The sequence below is a fragment of the Haemaphysalis longicornis genome, unplaced genomic scaffold (genome assembly GCF_048455015.1).
Source record: "Haemaphysalis longicornis isolate Haplotype H1 unplaced genomic scaffold, Haemaphysalis longicornis Haplotype H1 scaffold_1, whole genome shotgun sequence".
Taxonomy (NCBI): Eukaryota; Metazoa; Arthropoda; class Arachnida; order Ixodida; family Ixodidae; genus Haemaphysalis; species Haemaphysalis longicornis.
This window is the reverse complement of record NW_027526203.1, coordinates 289,195,525-289,217,911: the sequence shown is the minus strand read 5'-3', so window position 1 is coordinate 289,217,911 and position 22,387 is coordinate 289,195,525. Positions and strand designations below refer to the sequence as shown.

General features: G+C 47.4%; 1 protein-coding gene across 1 annotated transcript in view; it reads left to right on the top strand.

The window, feature by feature from the left end:
- The window catches only part of Net (atonal bHLH transcription factor 8-like protein net), a 35,916-nt gene extending 18,511 nt beyond the window's left edge, over positions 1-17,405 (top strand). Inside the window, exon 2 of the mRNA XM_077679580.1 lies at positions 12,513-17,405. Coding sequence (XP_077535706.1) covers positions 12,513-12,536 — 24 coding nt within the window. The 3' untranslated portion in view covers positions 12,537-17,405. The remainder of the gene's footprint in view (positions 1-12,512) is intronic.
- Positions 17,406-22,387: the final 4,982 nt, after the last annotated feature.

Genomic DNA, 22,387 nt, shown 5'->3' with positions numbered 1-22,387 from the left:
GTATTGGCTGCTATTTTGCTTTTGTCGGCTCTTTTCTTTTTCCTTTTTTTTTTTCCTGCGCGCCGGGCTCTGCTGATTGCCGTTTCCAGATACGCCATTCCAGCCTGCCCCGAGGCCTTCTCCCTCCGCGTCGCTCGGGGCTCGTTCACACAGTGCGGCGCCTTTATTGTGCCCCCCACCCGCACAATATGTCCGCCTCTGGCCGACCACTGCGCGCTTTCCCGCCGCCGCCTGCCAGTGTTTTAATTCCAAGGCTGTATTCGCCTCATGAGTCGAACAATACAGTGTTTTTGACCGTCAAAATCATAATAAAAAAGGGTCGCGTATCTGTTTGGTTTGCCGCTAATGCCACCAATATCGACGACAGCCTTATGCCGCCCCGCCGCGTAATTCCCGCTCCTCTCTCCGCCTCCCACCCCTCACTCTCTCGCTCCTTCCATGATAAATGCTGCAGATGCTTGTTCAATGCAATTTTCACGCGTTCCCGCTGCTCGCGCGTCATCTGTTCGGACAGCTCGCTCGCTCTCATCTCGGCACTCTCCGACACCTTTTGAACGGGTCGCTCTTCCTTTTCTTTTTTCATTTCCCATCATAAAAGGCAATTCAACGTGTCTTCTTAATTAAAAGGACGCTGGTACGCTCGATTATCAACTTCTACTTTGGATCAAATATGCCCGATGTTCCTTTTGCGCTAAATAATGGGAACATATGTGAACGATGGCAGTTTAATTTGCAGCGAAGTTACCTGATACACAACCAAACATGCGTAGCCGGTGATGCCGAGGAATAAATATGGTGACCTGACTGTGGCAGACAGCAAAAATGAATAAATAAATAAAAACGTGCTTGTGCGTGAAGCTGAAAAATTACTGAGCACAGTTACTAACCTTGGAACTTTGCTCAGGAACAGGTTCAAGTAGCTTGGATGATGAGGTCGTAAGTAATTGGTTTGCTCTGTCTATTTCTACCCACAAAAAAGAAACAGGGTAATTCCACGAAAGAACGAACATGCATGTACAAGCGCATTTTTTTTTGTTTTCTCGTATTTCTGAGTAATGCGCAAGCCAGAGAATAGCTTAAAACTTTCTTTTTCCTCTAGCGTGCGTACTTCGCAAAAAAAAAAAAAAAAAAAAAACTTGCAATGGTGCGGGTGACGCGCGATTTCCCGCGGCTGCAGTTTTTTTCCGACTTTGGGGCATTGCGCATGGCAAGATTTGATCATGCTGACTAAAATTTGTTGGAAAACAAACTACACCAAAGGGACAAACCGTTCAAAACAACGTGCTGCCGTGAAAAAAAAAAAATAAAAAAAGTTAAATCGCGTCAGACGCTAGATTGTCGCCAACTTTGACGACCCCTATTTCCGTATCTGTAATTGTGACCAATTTATATCAATAAATGGAAGCCGAAGGAATGCAGTTTTACAGCGCCTGCTTGACGTCAGATCCGAGACTGCTGCGTTGGGGACGTGTGGCGCAGTTGACGTTCCCGATTAGATGTACGGACGAGTAGCCTCCCGAAAAAAAAAAACAAAAAAAACACACCTACACCTGTACACAGAGTAGCACATTCTCAGAGGAAACGTGGCCGAAGCTCACAAAACAGACAATCAAGTGAATGATATCGGTCAACCAATTACTGAATGATGAAGGAGTGGGTCGATAAAATCAGATTTCAATCAACCAATGATTGCACCGCTAACGATGGCGACGCTTCGAGCATTACGCGCAGTTTCGAAGGAACGGTATTTTCAGGTGTTTAAGGAACACCGGCTTTTCGCACGCTCCTCACTGACTTGAGAAGGGGGAGGATCTCGCTCTTTCTTCGGACTTCTCACTAACGTGGAAAGTAACGGCATCACAGTCGGACTCCAGAATAACGGCCGGAGTGGCGTAAGGAGTGGGGTCGTGGCCCCTTAACTTAGCGATCCCGCAAATCCTGCTGAGGGGAGATGAAGGCACAAAAATTCCGCAAAAAGTCAAGTCACGCTTCTAGCTTGGAGAGAGGCAAGGCACAGATCGGCTTTGCAGTGGGCGATGAATTTAATCTCCTGCTCTCCCGGTTGATACGTCTTGGTGTTCAGCATCCGGTCCCCCCTCGAAAGTTGCACGTGCTGTTCGCAAACAGGCGCGCAGAGTTATTCGGCGAAAGTCGTCGATGTGGTCGCCTGCTGCACCTTGTGAGTTTAGAATTATGGTTCTACGTCCTCAGTAATTATCGATGAGCACCCAAAAGTAGCCTCCAATGCATTTTTCTCGCAACAAGCGAGGAGCGAAAGACCCCGAATACCTACCATTCTTGAGCAGCAATGCCTCCGGATCCACGAAAATCGAGGAGGAGGAGGAATTACGTCCTTATGAAGCAGTTCGCCTTGGGGAAGAGTCCTCATTCCAGGACCCCTTGATACCATCCGGCTTCTTGGGCCCTCTTCACCAGCCAAAGCTGGTCGTTAAGGTCCGAGCTGGACAGTGCTCTCTCCCAGTGCTCAGGGGAGGGGAAGGGTGGGGGCGGGGGGACAGGTATGTGGGGATTCTTATCGCAGCCCAACACCGTATGGTAAAGCGTGCCCGAAACCTCACAGAAGCGGCATTCCGAGGAGTAGAGGGTGGGGGCCAGAATGCGGGCTCTAGTTGGGTGGGGAAAGGTGTTGGTTTGGATGCCTCGAAGGTGGTGTTCTTGTTATTTTGTGAGGTTTTTGTGTGGAAGAGGGTACATTGTTCGCTGCAGGCGGTAGTGCTGCGTAATTTCTGTGTAAGACAAAAGGGGACAGACACGCCACTGCTCGCCGAACTCCTGACTAGCCCGTTGCGTCAAATCTCGGGCATGCTGGTGGGCAGCTTCGTTGCCAGGCATGTCGGCATGGGCGGAAGCCCAAATAATCCTTACACGGTGTTGTGGAGGATGCACAGTAGAATTTGTGTGGCGCAGGGTGAGACGAAGCCGCTCGAGGATGGTCTGCATGCTTGTTGGTAGTCCGTAATGATGATCTCTGCAGGGGTTTGAGCAATTGCTAGGGCTATGGCCAGTTCTGCCTGTAGTGCATGGGTGGTAGGAATTGATGCACTTGAGAGGAGGGCTTGAGCTGTAGTCACAACAGCGGTCATAGCTCTCCTCCCGGGATAGGAGGCTGCGTCCGTGTATACTGTGGTGGAGTTTTGGCCGTACCGTTTGAAAATTGCTTTCGCTCTGGCGTTTCTGCGATCCTGGTGGTGTGTTGGATGCATGTTCCGGGGCAGTGGGGCCACATCAATAAATTGACGGGGTGTTGGTGCGGGACGTTCGGGTTTTTTGCGGTTTTCTGGCGTAGTGTTTGCCCCCTTACCTAATTTCTGCCTTGAGCGCGAGAAGCTCACTATGGAGTTGTCTGTTTTCCTGACGTTGTTGTTTAATCTCGGCAAGAAGTTGCGCGTTTAGTCGTTTAAGTTCTGCCAGCTCGTCACGCCTGGGGGGATCGGGGGGGAGGGGTCTGAGCCCAGCTCACCTGTACTCCCGCCGCATCTTCTGCGGTTCTTCGCTTGGTAGTTGAATGCAACAGGACAGACTTGCCCGCTACCAGGATCCTTAAAAAAGCGCTCGATTTTTGTGGACAACTCCTGCAAAGGGGTTATCCACAAAAATCGAGCGCTTTTTTTCGCTGAAGGATCCTGGTAGCGGGCAAGTCTGTCCTGTTGCATACAACTGTGCAACACGTAGCGGTAATTCTAGCGCGGCGACAGCTATCACACTATCCTTGGCAACCCATCCGGACGTTTTGAGCTACCAGACAGCGCCAGGGTGGTCATTTGCCGCAATGACCACGTGTGCTACTAAGCGCAAGGATGCAGGTTCAGTCCCGGCCGCAGGGAATCCATTTTTTTTAATATAAAAACGAGAACGCCCGTGTGTCGGGATTTCGGGGCAAGTTCAATATATATAGCTGGTCAAAATCAATCCCGAACCCTTGGCTACGGTGCGCCTCGTAGCCAGACTGCAGGTTGTGGCGTAAAACACCTCAATTTCAAAACGTGCGTCGGTGGCACGTTGCGTTTCCCGTAGTGTTTGTTGGCCTATGGAGCCTTGAGTTTTCCTGAAGTGTTCCAACCTCCCATGAGAAATTCGTCTGGAATCCGCTGCTTTTCCCTACTATAGTATTCAGCCGCAAATTTTTCCCGGCCAATGAGGACCGTTTGCGGTATCGTTACAACTCCCCCCCCCCCCCCCGCACGTTTTCGCACGCTGGCAAGCTAGAGTGATGTAAGCCAAGCTGTTAAGTGGCCACCCTCGTGCGTGCATGATCGCGGAAAACCATAATATCTACGGCTCTTCTGGCAAAACATTTCAGCGGATTGTAGTTTTCACCAGGTCCGCAGACCTGCCATCTACCGAAAAGATGTTGAAATATTCACCGTTAGAACGTTGGTCCCGCTGACGTTTGCCTTGGTAGCTTCCTCTGGACTAGTCACAGCAAACAATGAGACGTCTTGTTAAAAGCTTGAATGAAGTTGTTATAAGCCATAGAAAGGAAAGTCCACCAGCGGGCTAGTTTCTCACCGAAGGGTGGACACCGGAACGTCTGGTGGTGTGGGGAAAACAGATAGGCAGGAAAGGGAGAAAAAAGAGAGGGCGAGGATACGTATATACAGGACAATACACTATTCGCCCCAAGATAGAACACAGTCGGCCCCTAGCGGCGGCGGGACAAACCGCTCCTAGTGTGGATGGCGCTCTCGCGTTGTCTGCTCGTTCACGTTGCGCGCGGCGCGAGACTCGTGCTGCACACGGTAAAACAACCAATATGTGCCCTTATTTGGCAGTAAGCAATGACATAGTTACCTCTGCTTGCGCATTTCCTCTAGAAACTGAATTCGCTCTTTCCAGCGACGCTAGTGACGCCGCGCGGAATTTGTCCGAAGCCGGGAGACGGTGATCGGCGGACCGGTCGCTCCGGCAGCGGCGGCCGGCAGCGGCGGCCGGCGGCGGCCTTGCAGAAGCGAAAGGAAAATGGTAATCGCAAGTATAGTAATCGACAAAGCCGTATAAATAATTGGAGACTAATAGGCTGAACGAGCATTCATATTCTCCCAACTTTCTTGAAGCTACAGAAGCTGCAGGTAAATAGGTAAATAAGAGTTTTGGGACTCATCGATCGGTGTCTGCTGCAGAGAAAAACGGGTCTTTCGGACCCACCCGTGCGTACGTGGTGCTTGAATTATTCTTTACTGAATTACTCCTGCCACATTTAATAGTTATTTGCTGTGATGGCGCCGATTTCGTAGGCTTTTTGTATAACCTTGTGAGCGTCTTTTTCGGTTACATCCACTGCCGCATTATGTGTCAACTGATCTTCGCTTATATGTTGTAAGATTGGCTCAATTCCACTACTTTCGAACATATAAGCAGCAGACATATAACATATGTCAAACATATAAGCAGCAAAGGCTGTCCAATCCGCTTGCTTTATTTTCTACAAAGAAACAAATGAAAACTTTTTGCACGCGAAGGCGAGAAGCGAATGTATGCGTTTATTGATTAATGACTGAATATATTAAAAATATGTTCATGCAAGCTGTTTTAGCAATGACAATATTATAACTTTGGGTCTGGTAGTTCAAATGCGAGCTCTCGAATGCACTTGGTAGCCCCCGTTTTTGTTTCCGTAATAAGCACAGGCGCACTTAAAAATCTTACCGGCAGTCAAATCAACATAACGTAATTTCAGCCAGGAGGTTTCTCTTAAAATAATTATCACAAGCCAAAAGCACACCTGTAAAATATACTGCCTGTACGCTTCAATATCACATGCCAGTGTATGCTACTTGCACGCGTAAACACATAGGCTTTTTTTTTTTTTTCATATACTGTTAACTCGTTCGTTTGTATACCACTTGATACGACATAATGGGAGCCTCGTCTTCACAGTTTTACTACACAAATTCATAGCTAGGCTTTACTACACCCAAGCGAAACACCGCAATACGCACATATTGCCCGCGCAGGGTGCGTACGGGCTTTTGCTTAGTATGCACACAGGGAAAAAATGAACACGCTGGAAGTAAAACGTACACAGAGTTGACTTACACCGCAATAATGTATCAAAACTTAGCGTTGCACATTTGGAGCACGTTGTTTTCCCAATTAGGCGAGATTGTTCTCAAACCACTTCCGTGCGGCCTGAGCCATGCACAGTGCTTTTTACACCGTACCTTGCACCCTCAAACGAATCGAATGTTGTCTCGCAATCAGCAACGTATAACTGTGTTTTTTTTTTTTTTTCAAGAAGGTAGATGTTTGAATCGGAACTATGGGCTGAATTTCAGGCCGGTACTGATAACACGCGTGTTGCTACGGGGGCCCGATCACCGTCTCATACGCCATTGCCGTTTTCCGCAGCGCCACCTGTAGGGGCAGGAAAGAGCGGATGATCAGCGGCCGTTGCGGATTAATCCGCTGGTTTATCCCACGAAACATCTTCGCGGTGGTGAAACGTGTTTAGAAACATTGCTTCGACACATTGCACTTTTCTTATTGATGAGTGCAGTCTGCCGTTTCGGGAACGTCATAGGGTGCTTTTTGAAGGTGGCGTGGTGGTTATTTAAATGATAAAAGTTTAATACACGAAACTGGTAAGAAGCGCCAAGACCTGTGCCTACCCGTGCATTTGCCACACCCTTGTATAATTACGCTGTGTCCTTATAGAAAGAAAAAGCAAACAAAAACAATTACGCTGCACACGAACCGCGCGCTATCGCCCATACATTACCGGGGACGTATTTGACACGCGGAAGCGCCTAGATCGAATTCTTCCCGTACCTTTTCAAAAATAAATGGTATTTTTGGACAGTCGTTTCTCACACTGTGTTATTAATTTTACGTATTGTTTAAAATCCGTTTCTGTGGATGCGCCAGAGTATTTCGGGTAATTTCTGGGTAAAATTAAGCAGTTGTGAGTTTGCGCCTGTCCTGTTGGATTCCGTGTGTCATTTTCATATACCGTACATATCCCATTTTCAAATCCCGACATGAATCACCTTGTTCAGAAATGTATTTCACTCAGTATAACCAAATGCCTAATATGGTCATGCCTTAACCTCTTAAGGTGGACCTAAGTTTAAGGAAGGAGGAAAAATTGCGTAATATAATGAACGTTGTTGCCCACATATGTGTGAAGGGTGTGTCCCATGACTTGCTGGATTTTTTTTAATTTTTCCCACCATGCTTGCTTTCGATACAGTTTTGAAAAAGGCGAGCCACAATTCCTGGAGAATCTCTGGCCAAAAGGGGAGTTAATCAGTTTTGAAAATACTGGCGCTGAAGTACTGCTTTTTCAGCCCTACGAAACACGACGCCTAGCGTACTTCCAATTGCAGGTAATACTGATAACCAACGTTTGGCTTTTCGCGTTACATGCGTTCTCTTCTCGCCGCGCTTGAAACGTTGGCAGAGCCCCCCCCCCCCCAAAAAAAAAATGCGTTTAAAACTTTTATCCGTGCCTTTTTAGCCAATCTTCAAGAATTAAGTGCCAAGACAAAAGCGAGGTTCAGTTTTCAACACAAAGTAGCTACCGGGAACCCGTTGCGCTGTTTCGCAACGAGAAATAAAAAGGGAACGCTTTACTACATCTGCAACAGGGCAACTTCATTTGCCATCTTTAGGGTTCGTCAGCGACATTACGCAAGAATGCAAACACATCTCGCTGTTCTAGGCACCTGTTTGATTTCAAAAGAACGCAAATGGTCAACAGTGCACTTGTAACAGAAAATCTGTGCTCACTGTGAGATCCCAGAAGCTTGGCTTACACACTGTAAACCAGCTTGTCACTTTGCAAGCCTAGCTAAACATGAGATGTTGATTCTACTGCGCGTGTCAGAAATTTAATTCGCAAGTTCAATTGCGACGAAAGCCTTAAATAAGTGATCCGACACCGTTATCCATCAAACCTGCCTTCAGAGTCGCTAAAATTTTAACTAAAGCTGCGCGCAAAGCTGTTAGAACGGTTGCATGTATGTTTGCGCTGGTTAAAATTCAATAATTTTATGTTGCCCTTCGAATACACAAAAAATATTGCAAGCTCTTAATTAGAAAAGATGTCGGGCAGTTAAGTGATGTTACCATTTCAGGGCATCCCACAAGTGCAAGAACGCGTCATGCTACCAGTGAAAGCAATTGAAACTGCTGTTGTAAACTGAATTCCGGAGATCGAGGCTTCCTGATTTGTTTCTATTTATGATGCCATTGAAGGCTCAAAGCCATACGCGGGAAAGATCGAGCTTGCTACGAGCCACGGCGTACAAGTTAGTTGTCATTATTGCGGCCGTTCTGAGATTCCCGATGGGTTTCCGCTTTTTTGACGTAATAATGAATACTTATTGCCGCTTCCATGCTGTACATTGAACGTTGAGGAACCGAACTACACCATACCACTCCTGTCTGCGCCTTTCGTGCGCACATATGGCGCGAAAAAGGCACGAAGCGCGCCCACAGTGTGCATTCTCCCGGGCCGCTCAAGCATCCACACTAGCAGCGCGACGCTGTCTCCACCTACATGTCGATCTCGCGGCGAAAAACACACGCACTCGCACGCGCATGCGCGGCCACAGTTTAGAGTTCGCTACCGGAAGGGAAAGAAGAGCGCCGGGAGGAGTCCCGAGGCGTACAGGCAGGAACCCAGGGCCTCATGTACCCCGTCCCGCTCCCTGGCACTGCCGGGCGGATACAAGATCTGTTCAAAGGGCCACGCCCTTCCCCTGAGGGCGGCGAGCTGTTCCGCCCTCACAGTGAAAATCTTCCTTTTATTTTCTTACATCCCCTTTTCAGAGTGCGAACGTCAGACGCTTTCACCTTGCGTTTACTGAGGCGCAATGACATCGATCCTTATCGCAAATAAATCGCTTGCGGTGTACGTCCCATTTTATTTGTAGTTAAGTTCAGTTAAGCTTTGCATGCTCCCAAAAAGTTGCAATACGCTTTTTATATGTAATAATGTTGCGCATGGGTTCTGGAAGGGAAGTTAAGGCCAACGACATGCACGCGTGAAATCGACGTGCTCGCGCAACGACGTGCGACTGCGGAGACATACGCCGCTGCCTTTACGCCGACCGACGACGTCGGAGAGGGCGAGTAACCACATCGCCGCAACGCGCGCGTAAACCGAGCGCCGCGCGCGTAAACCGAGCTCAAATAAAACAAATAATGCATATTCTCACAGAAGTACGTATATTTAATACAGAAACAACTAAAACAGTTCTCGGGACATTAAAAAACGTAAAGGATTAGTATGCATACTTGGCACGCACGAAACCCTCCGCTACACTTGGCGTAAACTACCTTGCTCCCATAGTTCCTCGTTGCTTCGCGTGTTTTGTCCGGTTGTTTGCTCTCTGTATTTTACAAATTACTTCGTTTTATCGCGTAATTAATAGTAAAGTTAGCTTATTTATCAATTTGCTGTCTTGTTATGCGACCTGACCGCCAGATAACATCACCGCCAGAGGTCTACGTCAACACCGTGCGCCCGAAAGTTTGCGTCGATATCTGGCGAGCTGACTTGGGCGTAACGAGCAGCAATGCATTCGGCGTACGCTGGAGTACGCCGGTCCTTACGTGCTTGCGCCGGTTTACGTCGTTGCGCGAGTACGTTGGTTTAACGCGTGCATGTGGTTGGGCCTGTATTCCATATTTCCGCAACGCCCATAGTTATTTAGTTTGATACTTGCCCGGTGCCGTTACAACACAAGCCCCGATAAACGCCGAGTTCTTTCCAGACACTGAAAAAACCGATTCGAGAGGGGGAAACTAAACACCTATGAAACACCCCCGAAGGAAGGCGAAAATTAAGTACCGAAAACACCTCCAGTGCGCGTGTCACGCGCCTTGTCTCTTGGCAAGTGTAAATGTAGTAGCCTGTAAATGTAATAGCCTCACTACCCTGGCTAAATGCAGTCGTGTGATCCTTCTATTTACCAGCACTGAATCGCCCGCAGGAAGTTTGAGGACTCCCCTCTGATAAGCGGCTTCCAGCGACAGCCAGAGACTGATAATCGCGGAGGCTCAGGGTCCACTTCATTGTTATACTCGGGAACAAGTTAAGAACGGCAATACCTCATGTACGGTATCGCCAGTATCACTCCGCCAAAGCGACGGACCCGTATGTCAACGGGTGCGCGCGTTTTGAAAGGAGATTGCTATGAATGCGTGATATCACCTGCCTTTTCTCGCGTAGTTTATTTGTCGTCACTGCAGTAGTTTATAAGCATATTAAGGTCGCAAAATCAGGGAAACGGCTCGTGCCATGTTCAAAATATTCCCAGTAACGCACTACTTGCGCCGCGCGGAGTAACATCCGGCTGCGGTGATGAGGCACAACGGCAAAGTCCGTAAACCAGAGAACGGTAGGACGTTTGGCCTTAGGCGCGCATGGAAAAACAGCTAACGAATCAGTTCAGGGAGATATGGGCTGGGCGTCGTTTGAAGTTAGAGAAGCTCAGAGTAAAATATGCTTTGAGATGAGGTTGAGGCCAATGGATCAACGAAGGTGGGCAGCTAAGGTTTTTAGGTACCTATACTTGAAAAGCGTGGACACGCAGGGGTTAAGAAAGACTAGAAGGCTAACGATGAAATACGGAAAGAACAGTGGAGAATCCAAAACAGCCAAGGTAACCAAAAAAGAGGCAAGGCAGATTGAAACGATTAAATGGAGGGAAAAAATGGAAGGTAAAACGTCGTTAGAGATGTACAGGGCTGAGAAATTGAACAACAGAAAGGAAAATTTCTACGATAATTCCCGGGGCAGTGCTTTGCTTTTTGAGGCTAGAGCAGGTTGCCTGCGAACTAAGAGTTTTGTGGGGAAGTATTCACAAAATGATGGGGTATGCGTGGTCTGCGGAAAAGAAACAGAAACTATGCGGCACATAGTGTTAGAATGTGAGGGTATTCATCCAAATCTACATGAAGGGAATATTGGGCTTTCAGAAGCCCTAGGAGTTAAGGGTATCACAGAGGAAGTTAACTTCGAGGCTGTCGAGGGGACGAAAAGAAAATTAGAATGCTGGTGGATGAAAAGCAGAGAGGGGAATATTGCCTAGTACAGTTACCACCTGTAACAGGGAAAAAAATAATTACGGGCCTAATAAGCTTTAGTGCCTGCAATAAGCAGCGCTAGTATTAAACCAAGAGTGTAAAACATGATTATATTAGTCCTTTTTGGTAAGATGACATGTCATCACCCCGCTTCAAAGAGGAGACCAATAGCAATCATCATCATCATCATCATCATCGTTGCCGTTTTTAAGTTCTAACCAAGTACAGCGGTTCATTGTCACATAATCGCCCCTTTGAAGCGCGAGAAACGCTCATGGAAGGATTAAAGCCTAGAAATAAGTGAGGTTGAGTGAGGACTACGTTAAAGCGACTACGCTACACTATACAGTAGACTTTTGCCCTAGTGGCATTCAGCATGAATAACAAGTTTTAGTGGAGGTCGAGAAAATTGACTTAGTTTTATTTTAATGTCCAAAGAGCCTATTTTCCCCACCTCTGGTGTCTGTTTTACTGACCACTGCAAGTTGAGGGCGTCGCTCTACATCACTCTTGTACGGCCGATGTTGCGAACTAAAAGCGAGGTAGAAGCAGCCCGGGGGCGACATAGCTGACATTTCAGAAAGATATCCGCTAAGTCCAGTCCCAGCTTTGCGAAATGTAAGAATTACTGACCGATGAGGTTGTCTGCGTATGGACTGCATGTTTCCCTACGTATTCAATATCTGTCAGTGCACAACGGAGGGAGGGCGTCAGATTCATGTGTTTAAAAGTCATCACTGGAGGTTGTCGAAGGGAGGCTAAGCATTTATTGGCTAAACCACGTGAAAAGCGTTCGCCGTGAGGGATTGCTTATTTTTCTACACCGCCAATCTTCACGGTACCCCAGTGGCTTTCATTCAGCAGTCTCTCCTGCAAAACTGCTCGAATAAGCATTTCCAGAGAACATCTTCCTTTATGAGCACGCAGTTCTGCAACGCCAGATGAGTGCTGTCTTTAGACTGCAAATAGAGGCACTGGTGGCGTACTGAGGTTACTGAAATTTATAAATGATTATAAATTATTTGCAGGGACGAAGCGAGAACCACGATTACAGCACACAGTGCGCACTGCCAATGTTAAGTGATCATGGCGGCCAACCAGCACAGCGCCACATTTTTCAGGTGTCGACCGTATGAAATTGAATGCACCCTCCCAGTTCGTAAACATAATGCTTTCAGAATGAGCTACCTCAACTTGAAGGCGTCGCTTTCACTATTGTTTCGGTTAAAAGAAACGACTCAACGTGTAATATTAGCGGTGTACTATGTGTGCTGCCGTGAAGCAAACGTTAAGGGAAATTGAAATTTTGAAATTTGTGCAAGACAGTAATAACTACCTCCTTCGTTCATTGAAGGCCACTGTGTGAATGGGGCGACAGAACCCGTAAGCTGAATTCGGCTTACCGGTGAGGTACGACACAACGGCTCTCTTCATAGTTTTGTATGCCACTTGCGCAGGACTCCGGGGACCTGTCCAGCTGACGCCAAGATGAGGGCAGCCCGGCGACCAGCCAGTCACCTCCGCAGCCCTGAGAGCCGTGGGCTGCAGTCGCGGGCAGGCGACCTTCCGGCAGCCCAGTCATCCCACACAGCCGTTGCAGACACGCGTGCCACGCGCTTGCGACGTGCTTTGGAAGCTGTCGCGCCGCTTCTCAAGACACGAACCTTCGCAAAACTGGCAGAGAACCTGCGAACTTCCGTTCTTGTGTGATAGTCCTACGAACAGTGAGGGTGAATAGGGACAACTTTATTTAAATGTTTCTCTAGAGACTCTCGGCACGACATTTTTTTATGTTCCATCGTTGTTGTTTCGTGCAGCGTGCTTGCAATCGACTATTATTTCAGCATCGCTCTGACTGGTGCTTTCTGTCGAAGTGTCGAATCGAAGCTGTGTAACACAGTGACAGGAAAGTGCACCTTCTGCCCCGTCTGGGCTATCGTGCGCGTTGAAACCTGCCAGGGATCACAAACATAACCTTTACAACTAATGTGGAGCTACTTTCAGCTTGTAACTAAAAAAAAAATGTATGCGTTGTTTCGCCGAAGTGGTACTCTGGCTGCTAACATTCTCACATAATTTGTCAGTCACTTGTTCACCTTGGCGTCTCGAGTAAGGTGCAGAAGACTACGCCCCTTTCCACGGAAGAGGGTAAAGTGGATGTGGCGCGAGCTATATAAGAGTAATCATGGCCGTGGACCGAATCCCCCTGGCTCATGTTACTACATAAACCAGGGGGCTAGGTAGCAAGGTGGAGACATCCAGTTTCTCAGCTTTTAGTCTTTCTGGCTCGCAATACACGGCGCACCAACGCCGCCCCTGGAGCTTAGAGACAATAGCGTGTGATACAATTTCAACAATGACGTCCACCCTATGCGGGCAAGAAGTTTCATCCAGAGCACACAGGTCCGAGCTGCGTGTTAAACATGCGGCCTATAATTGGTGCTAAGATGCCGCATCGATTCTGTCGTAAACCTGGCTGCCCAGAATAACGGCTTCACATTTTCGCCCGCCTGCGCCTCGAGCGACTACTTTGCGCAGACTGGGGGAAAAATATTTGCGTCCAGTAAGCCATTCTTCGTAACAGATAGCAATGAAAACGAGACCACCAGAACGCGAAATTTAAGGCCCTGAAAGTTTGCCTAAACAAGGTAAAGTGTGCCTGCAGCTCGCATTTTATGCACTTTAAGAAGCCCCCGTAGGGTGCCTTCACAACAATGCTCCAGAAGGACAAATCGAAGTGACCTGGTGTGCAAATTCGACAAATGACGTGGCCGAGCATTCAATTTGAATGAAAAAGGGCATCTGCACCTAATTATACAGCTTATCTGATTGAAGCTTGCGTTAAAAGTGGTATGGCTGGTATTCAACGAGGCTATCTTTCGAATGAACTAAACCTGCATTCTGTCTTCATGGCTCCTTCAAAGGAAGAAATAAAAGGCATGTGTTGTTTTAGGTACCCTTAGTAGGGCAGACACTTTACCATGAACTCATGTTAATTCTGTAACGTGAGTAAATTTAGGACAACGAATACGACTGACTACTGTGTCAATTTGTTGGCGGTGAAGTGGAATGTACATCTTTGTATGAGAAAATATTTATAGAGAACTTTGTGGTAGTGAAAAGCGTCATACTGAGAGACTAAGTGCAATTATAAAGCAGCCTGTATTTAATTTACAGAGTTGAACTAAAAAAAAAAAAAGAACCATTTTCATTTGCAGTTGTTTTCGGCAGCATACACTGCCACGCACCTTTTAACATTTTATTCTGCATCCTTATCTATATTTGAGAGAAAAAAAACCTTAACCTTCATAGCAGAATTTACTGGACGTACTTTTGTTATTTCTCTGTTCTTGGACGGGTGGCTCCTGCGGGGTTAATATCCACCATTCAAGCCATAAACTTCAATTTTTTTAATGCATGGCCAGTTGTAAACTGCACCTTATTCAGGGAAAGTAGGTGATGGAGCCACCTTTCCTTTCATTATCTACCGGAATGCACTTGGTGATGAACCAGAGACTACACTCAACGGGGAGCTAAAACAAAAAAAAAAGTAGGCAATTTCACTTGCGATGGTCCCCCTCACGCTACGTTAATAATTAACTGCCATCTGTGCTGGCTTGTTGCAGCGGTTTCCTAGCTGACTGATCCTTAATAGTCTCAATTTAGAGGCCAACTGCACTCAAATTTTCTACAAGGCAAAAATAATGTCATCTAATAGTACACACACACAAAAAAAGAGCGCGAAATGCAAAATACTGCGTTTCAAGCATGAACGCGCGCGGCGCAAACGGCTTGTGAAGAATGTCATTCTCAGAACCGAAACTGGGAAAAAAAAAAAAAAAAAGGCGGCCATTACTGCCCGACGGACGAGACATAAGTAATGGAACGGAAGCGGGCGCGCCAGTACCGGCGGCCGCTCACAGCCGCTTCCAGATGCTTGTGGTAGCGTTGCGTGCCGCATTATTTCCATAGAAGAACCCCCACTGACGTTTAGCCAGGGTAATGGAGTTAGGCGCAATTCCAACATTGCGTTGCTATCAACCGAGGTGAAGTAGGACCTCCGAAAGTTATTTCTGCATCAGAATACCTGCCGAAGTAGCCATCCTCAGCATTTCGAGGGGAAAAAAAAAAAACACCAACGGGTTCAGATTCACAAAGCTGCTTACTCGGACGATATCGAAAAGCAGCTTTGGTTAGTCGGCATCTCGGCTATCATGTCGCTCTTTTTGAAGGGAACAAACCGCGCACGGGTGGAGATCAATCACAAACTACGTTAACTATGTCATTTCGTGCAAGCAGCTTTGTGAATTAGATCGGCCCATTATTTTCCACCTCGCTGCACCTCGACAATCGAATTGTAAAACAGGTCTGAAACCATATGTCAGCTTCCACAACTATAGGTGGGCACTAAAACACGAAAAAGGTTACCTATCTACCGCTGTTTTCCACTTTCACCAGAGACTTGCATGCTGTTGATAACATTCTTCTTTCACGTAAACTATATCTAACACTCTACAAAAGTAAATGCTTTATTTTAGGATTAAAAAATGTACTAGTTCATTGTTTAGGAGAGGAGCAGATTCGTTAGCCTGCGCACTTCCCCGGCGACTTGCGAGCCGCCGGAGAAGCGCGAGCTACACGGGACAGGTCCCTCTCCGTCACAGACCGCTCGTAAGTTCGTTGAGTGACTCTCCGCCAGGTGCAAATGTCTGCTCAGAGCTAATTTGAACGACGGGTTCTCGGTGCTTACGAGGCTTAGGATTTCACCATGGTGATTTCAACAGCCTAAAACGTATTTGGATAAAATTTTGGCAAAGAAAAAATTGAGTGCAGTTGGCCTTTAAGAACCTTGGTAATCTTTCCTTAATTAAGAACTGTAGTGGTTTTAATAAACTTACGAGAAATCGCTTGAATGATTTCATATATAGAATGCCGCAAACTACGTGCAGTAGCCTGACTATTTGTGACTAACTGGGTTGACTATTAGCAACTTTCTGGGGTGAAACAGAGGACTGTTGCTCCAATTTTTCCCTTTGCAGAATCTAGTTCTGAAACGACACTTTTCTCGAATGGCTAAATAATGAGTCAATTTAAGCGTGCATTCTGGGCACCGAAGCCAAATTCTTGCGAGAATCTGGCGCTTCTGCTTTCAGCATCGAATGCAACAGCTAATGTATTCATGGCTTCTCACCCTCCGGCATGCGGGACAATCGGATGAACTAATATGCCTTCAGCCTATTGGCTCTCCTGCTGCAGTGGTACATTTGTATTGCTTAAACAAGTCTTTTCTCTAACGCGTGTGGGCAGTTTACATGGCCAAATATTACAAGCAATGTGTACTTCCTGGGTTCCAATTTGTGACTACATGTATTTGAGCTTCTGCTGTGCGATTTCAGTTGTCCATTGTTAGCGATAGGCTTCACCGACTCGAAGGGGTAAATGGTGAGCAATGCGGGGAAAAGTTGCAACATGAGATGTGGGTGACACTCGCGGGGAGCAGGACAGGTGCGCGCAGTTGCCAATGGACCTTCTTCCAGTACCGGTCCGCCTAGCGGCCGCCACGGCGAACTAAGCAGTCAGGACTCGGGGCAGGAAAGATCTCGCTGTCAAAAAACTTGTGCACGAAACATCCGCGTCGCCCAATCCTCTTTCTCTCTCCCACTCTCTCCCGCCCCCCATCACTCGTTCCTTTCATATGAAAGCCACGGAAGCAGGTGCACATCACCGAGAAAAGGGCTCTCCCCTTCCCCCGTACTTGGTTGTATGCTGGTGAACTCCCAGATGAGTTCAAAATTTCTCCAGTCCACTTCTTTTCCACTTTCTATTCAAATCACTCACTCACTCACTATGTAGAAAAGGGTGCAGCTCCGGAGAGGGGTAGCTCCTCTCCAAGCAGCAAGGTGGGGATGAGCCAAGGGTTTATTTTGCCCGGGGTGACCCGACAGAATGGCGGACGGGCAGCCCGTGCATGCGCAGATCGCTACTGGAAAAAGGTCCATGCACGCTGACCACTGCTTCGATTGGGAGCCTGTGGGGAAAAAATTCTGCAGAAATTCAGAGAATAGTCTGCTAATGCGTAGCATTCTTGTGCCGCTTGTCTTGAGTGTGAGTCATTCACAGCCAAATGTCTTGGTTTTTCTAAATTCTGTGGCCCTCTTGACCGCGGAAAACTGTCGTTGTGGCGCTGCATTGTGTATTGACATCTAGTGAATGTGTGTGGGTTGTTTGTAGCTCTGAAAAGTCTGTGGTTGTTCGTGCCTGACTCAAGTGCCCGCATGATTCATATTGTGTGCGAGCTCATCAATGCGTGTGCAAACTGAAGTCAAAATAAATTATATATTTGCGTCGCATTTCTCGAAGGATTTTGCATAGCGATGGAGATTTCGTTGAAAGCAACATGCCCGCCTTTTTGTTTCAGGGTGAGTATATTATAAAATTGTTTATTCATTCAGTACTGCTGAAGAAATCGTTGTGTGTAGTGAGACGGGTCTCGCACGTGGTAGGCGTATGCTTTATTCGTTTGTAAATAAAGCGACTTACACAGAGCATGCATTGATCAAGACACGCCCTCACAAAGCACCAACCCCTTGTTCTCAAAAATCAATTTTTTTTTCGTGAGGGAATTATAGCTCACTTGACAATTTTCAGAGATATCCTATTACCGCACACGTTTTCTACACGTTTGAGGATGGCCTCAAGGTGAGTGGGATGTGTTTCATTAGACGCGATGCTGCGGACAACAAAATCGTTTGCACAAATCGTTTTCGTTTTAATCATGCCACTACAAGAGTCATTAATAAATAAAAGAAGGAAAAGTCGTTCAAATCCCAACCATGGCGCAAACAAGAAATGACGTAAACAAACTGAGCACGCTTTATTGAGAACAACTGCCTGCTTCCCTAAAGTTCTCTAAAAACAACACTCTCTCTGTCTCCCTCCCTAAAACCATTTTTTCAATCTTAATATGAACAATCAATTTGGGTCCTGATAATTGACCCAGCTCTGTATCGCAGCAAAATTCAAGCCACCCGTAGTGCAGCAGAAAGCTTTTTTGAAGCCAAGCTGTTGAGAACTATCAAACACGTCTCATTATTACCACATTGCGTCCTCGAACAACGTGCTCGGGTAACTAAAATCATCCTATAGTTGGTCGTGAGTAGTTAAATATAGCATAAAGATGCACAGAAACTTTATTACAGCAGCAGTTTGTTACCCAGTGGTAAACTGCCTTAAGGACCGAACGCTTTCGACGCGTCATGCGAGCTTCTACACGTAAGGTTCAACATACAAGATGCGAATATCCCAATCACATGGAGGGTGCACAAATGCTGGTTCTAGAGTGAGAAACATCGATAACAAATTGTTGACTGCAGTTGGAACGCAGGCCGAGGTACGTGCCACAGAACAAGCAATTAGGGGCTAGCTGGTGGGTACCCAATTTGCGGCATGCTTGTTAGCGTAAAAAGAAAAGGCAAGGAACGAGAAAGGGCAGGCTGGAAGAACGTTGCATTTTCTTGTCCTTTGTCTTTTATTTTTGCGCTAGCAACCATGTAGAACGAGCGTGGCTGGAAGCCTAGGCGGACGCCAGTAATCTCCGCTTTCCTAGCCTCGCCCGACTGCTGCAGATACAAAAATTATAGGAGTCCGCAGCTCGTCCACGGCCCGTTACAGCGACATAATTTATAATAAACACTTCCATTCAAATCAAGCTGTGCCAACCGTCCGTGTGGTCTACTACAAAGGCCCTCGTCCTTTTCAGAGCACATCGGCTTGTTCTTTCAGCACCGAAATCCTTACAAGATTAGCTCGTTTTCTCATAATTTAAAAGTTGGTTGGTTGGTAAAACGTTTATTCAGTTTAAAGGGACCGACAGCCGATTTTTGTCGAGTATATATTCTCTATCCCAAATGAAAGGGCATCACTTAAAGCACCTTGACGGGAAACGGTAGCCGTATGTGTCCCTCCCAAAAATAATGCTGGCAACCATGACAGAGCAGCTCGGCAACATACTTTTGTCTGTATGCGAAATGAAAAACGACGTCTAAAAAATTGTCCCCAGCTAAAAAAGTTTGAATCGCAGGTTTTCCTGTTCCTTTATGTGTTTTTTTAATGCAACGGTCTATTTTGCACGAATGCGCCATCTGTTGGGATAGACGATAGGTAGAATCTGACTTCACGTTGTGGAGGTGGGAAGTTCGATTCTCCCCGGGCGGGACGTTTTTTTTTTTTTTTTTTAAAGCTAACGTAGGCGTATTTGGAAACTGAAATCAAATATTTTGGCAGAAAAAACGCCCCTGACTAAGGCAGAATTGTCAAAGCTCCTTCACTGGGTCTGTGTACTGAACGCTGCCGTTGATTCTGGGCATGGAGGCTCAGTTAGTCACACTGAGAGCAACCCAGTGACGGGGGGCGGCGTATCTTTTTAAAAATTTCAAAATAATGTTTATAAATACATATACAATTTAACCTTGAACAAATACTTGTGTTAAAAGGTTTCCAATACGTAAATAAACGTTTCAGCGGTTACAGTAGCTGCTAGGTTTGCAGGTCACGTGACAGGGACACATATTGTAGTGTCAAGTTTCGACACTACGAACCACCACCCTTCATATTTCAGGAAGTTTGCTGCCAAATTAAAATTATTTCCGCCAATTTGTTTAGAAATTGCTTGTGGTTACCGGACTATATAAAACGCGTGCTTTCATTTGGGATAGAGAACATATACGCGACAAAAATCGGTTGTCTGTCCCTTCAGCTTAAAGGGAAGGGGTAGAACGGTGTGGTTAGCCTGCTAAGTCAAGGGGGCCTCTTGTTCGGGCTTCCTCCACGGCGCGCCGCACCAGGGCCACTTGGCGCTCCGGTGCGGGGCTGGTTGAGCTGGTCAGCTCGTACTCTCACAGCTCAGGGTAAGGGTGGGGGTGTGGGTGTTGGGCGCAGGAGAAGACGAGGTGGTAGGTGTTGAAAGGGATGTGAAAATGTGGGCATTCGGTTCGGAAGAGAGAAGGGGAAATGTGAGATAGGATGATGTGGTTGTAGTAGGTTTCGGTCTGTAGTCGGCGGATGACGTAGGCTTGTTGGGCGGTGAGGGAGGGGGAAGGGGGGGGGGTATCGCCATCTGGAGTAGGTGTAGAGGGAGAGGATGGAGTTTTACGTGGGGTCGAGAGGGGTTAGGGCTGGTGGGTCGAGGGGTTGGGGATTTGCTAGGTCGAGGCGCGGCGAGAGAAGTGCCCGGGTAATGAGTGTGCGGGCTGCGGTGTTGGCCGCGTCATTCCCTACCGGGCCGGAGTGGCCGTGAGTCCAAACGGTGGAGAGGTAGATGCGTTCAGGGAGGCGTTGAAGGAGGTGAATTGCCGCTGGCTGGGGCAAGGCCGACTCGGTAGAGCGTGCAGGCTCGCTGTGAGTCGGCGATGGGGGTCAGGTATGGTTGGCGGTGGGTCAGGGCAGCGTGGGCGAAGGCGAGGGACTCGGCAGTGAGCGTGGGGATGTGCCGGTAGGAGGCCGCGGTGGGGAGGCGGCCCTCGTTGGTGAGGACTGCGATGGTGCTGTGGCAGGTGGAGGACTGGGTGATGTCGGTATAGCGGGTGTTGGGACCCGTGCCGTAGCGTTTGTCGAGGAGTCGGACGCGGGCGTTGCGGTGGCCTCGGTTGTGGAATCGGTGCATATGCTTGGGACGGGAGGGACGTGGATGCGTTGACGAATGGAGAGGGGAATACGTTGGGGCGCGTGTGGGGTGGCAGGGGCCGTGCGTCCGATGACCTGAAGTACCCGTCGACCAGCCGGTGTGAGGGAGAGTCGGTGCAGGTGGGAGGTGCGTTGCGCTTGCAAGATTTCTGTGGAGGTGTTGTGGAGGCAAAGCTGGAGGAGGCTGTGTTGAGGTGTAGGCAGGGAGGCCCAAGGCTGCTTTGTAGGTCTTTCATAACAGAGCGTCGAGCTGGTTAGCTTCCCGTATCTTGAGGTTGACGAAAGGGCAGCTGTAGGTGAGGTGACTGATGAGGAGAGCTTGGACGAGTTTGCACGTGTCGGGTTCTTTGAGGCCGTAGGTGGGGCCGCGGATGCGCCGAATGAGGTGCGTGAGCTGGGTGATCGTCTTGTGGAGTTGTGGGAAAGAGTGGTGCCGGAGCCGTCGTAGTGTAAAGGGACGCCGCGTACCCGAAGGGTGTTACTTGGGGTATGAGGGTGCCATGGATGGTCACTTGTGGCACGGCCGCTGGATGAAAGGCGCCGCGTGCCCCCACAGCAGCGTGAGTGCGCCTAGAGCCAAATACTGCCACCGCGGCGCCACCGTTCTGAGACTGGTTGCGGCAAGCGCGGCCCGCGCGACGCCGGCTTTCGGGCCGCTTATTTCAAAGTGAGGGGTTATCATCGGCCTTCCACGCTCTATATAAGGCATTTACAAGCCCTAATGTTACGTCTGTTGAAAGACAAAGACTAGCGGCGGCCGAGCTTCCTTTGGTCAAGATGGAAGTTAAATTCCGTTCGCAGCACCAGCATTATGCGTTGATAATGTGCCTTCTGTCTCGCATTGCTGTGTCGTTGTGTCTCACATCGCCCGGCATGCTCTTTGTGACCTCACGCCCGGCAGAGATTTACGTTTTGTCTGCAAGCTGTGACTGCAGAGAATATATTAAAATTACGGACAAACAGAAATAATGTTTTTGTGACGGCACTTGTTCTTTATGAGTGCCAACACTTCTCAATGTTTAAGACATAACCAACTTTTATGTAGACTTTTTCTCGTGCACTAAATAAAACCCCACAATTCGTATTAATTACACGGCACATATGATTTGATTACACGTTGTTTAGTTATGAAGTCATGCTACTATCATAGCTATGTCAGCCCTTTTTTATTTTGACAATTTATATATACAATTGAATAAAAAGTGATTCGAGTTTCTACCTGATATTTAATCTTAATCTCTATAGCCTCGAAAAAAAATTAAGGAGAGCAGATGTGATGTCCGGGTCGACAAAAAATTAAAAAAATATTCGGCGAGCTTGGGCAAGCTAAGTTTTTGCCCGGACCCAAAAGAAAAAAAGCGGAATTGTACAGAAATTCTAAAAATTACCGAATAATGCGTAAGCATTCAAACACCGGTCGTTTTTCCATTTAACCTTTTTTTCTTTTCTTTGTTATTTTAAACCAACAATCGATAGACATCTAAATATCATTATTATTAAATGTTCTAACGGCGTGAATGACGCATTTTTTGTGCAGATACAAGGCCTTACACTTCTTGCATTACGGAGCGATTATGTTTGGGTACTCAAAAATGAAAGTTGACGTATTAATAACGTATGTGAAAATTTCCCTACGCTACGAAAATTAATT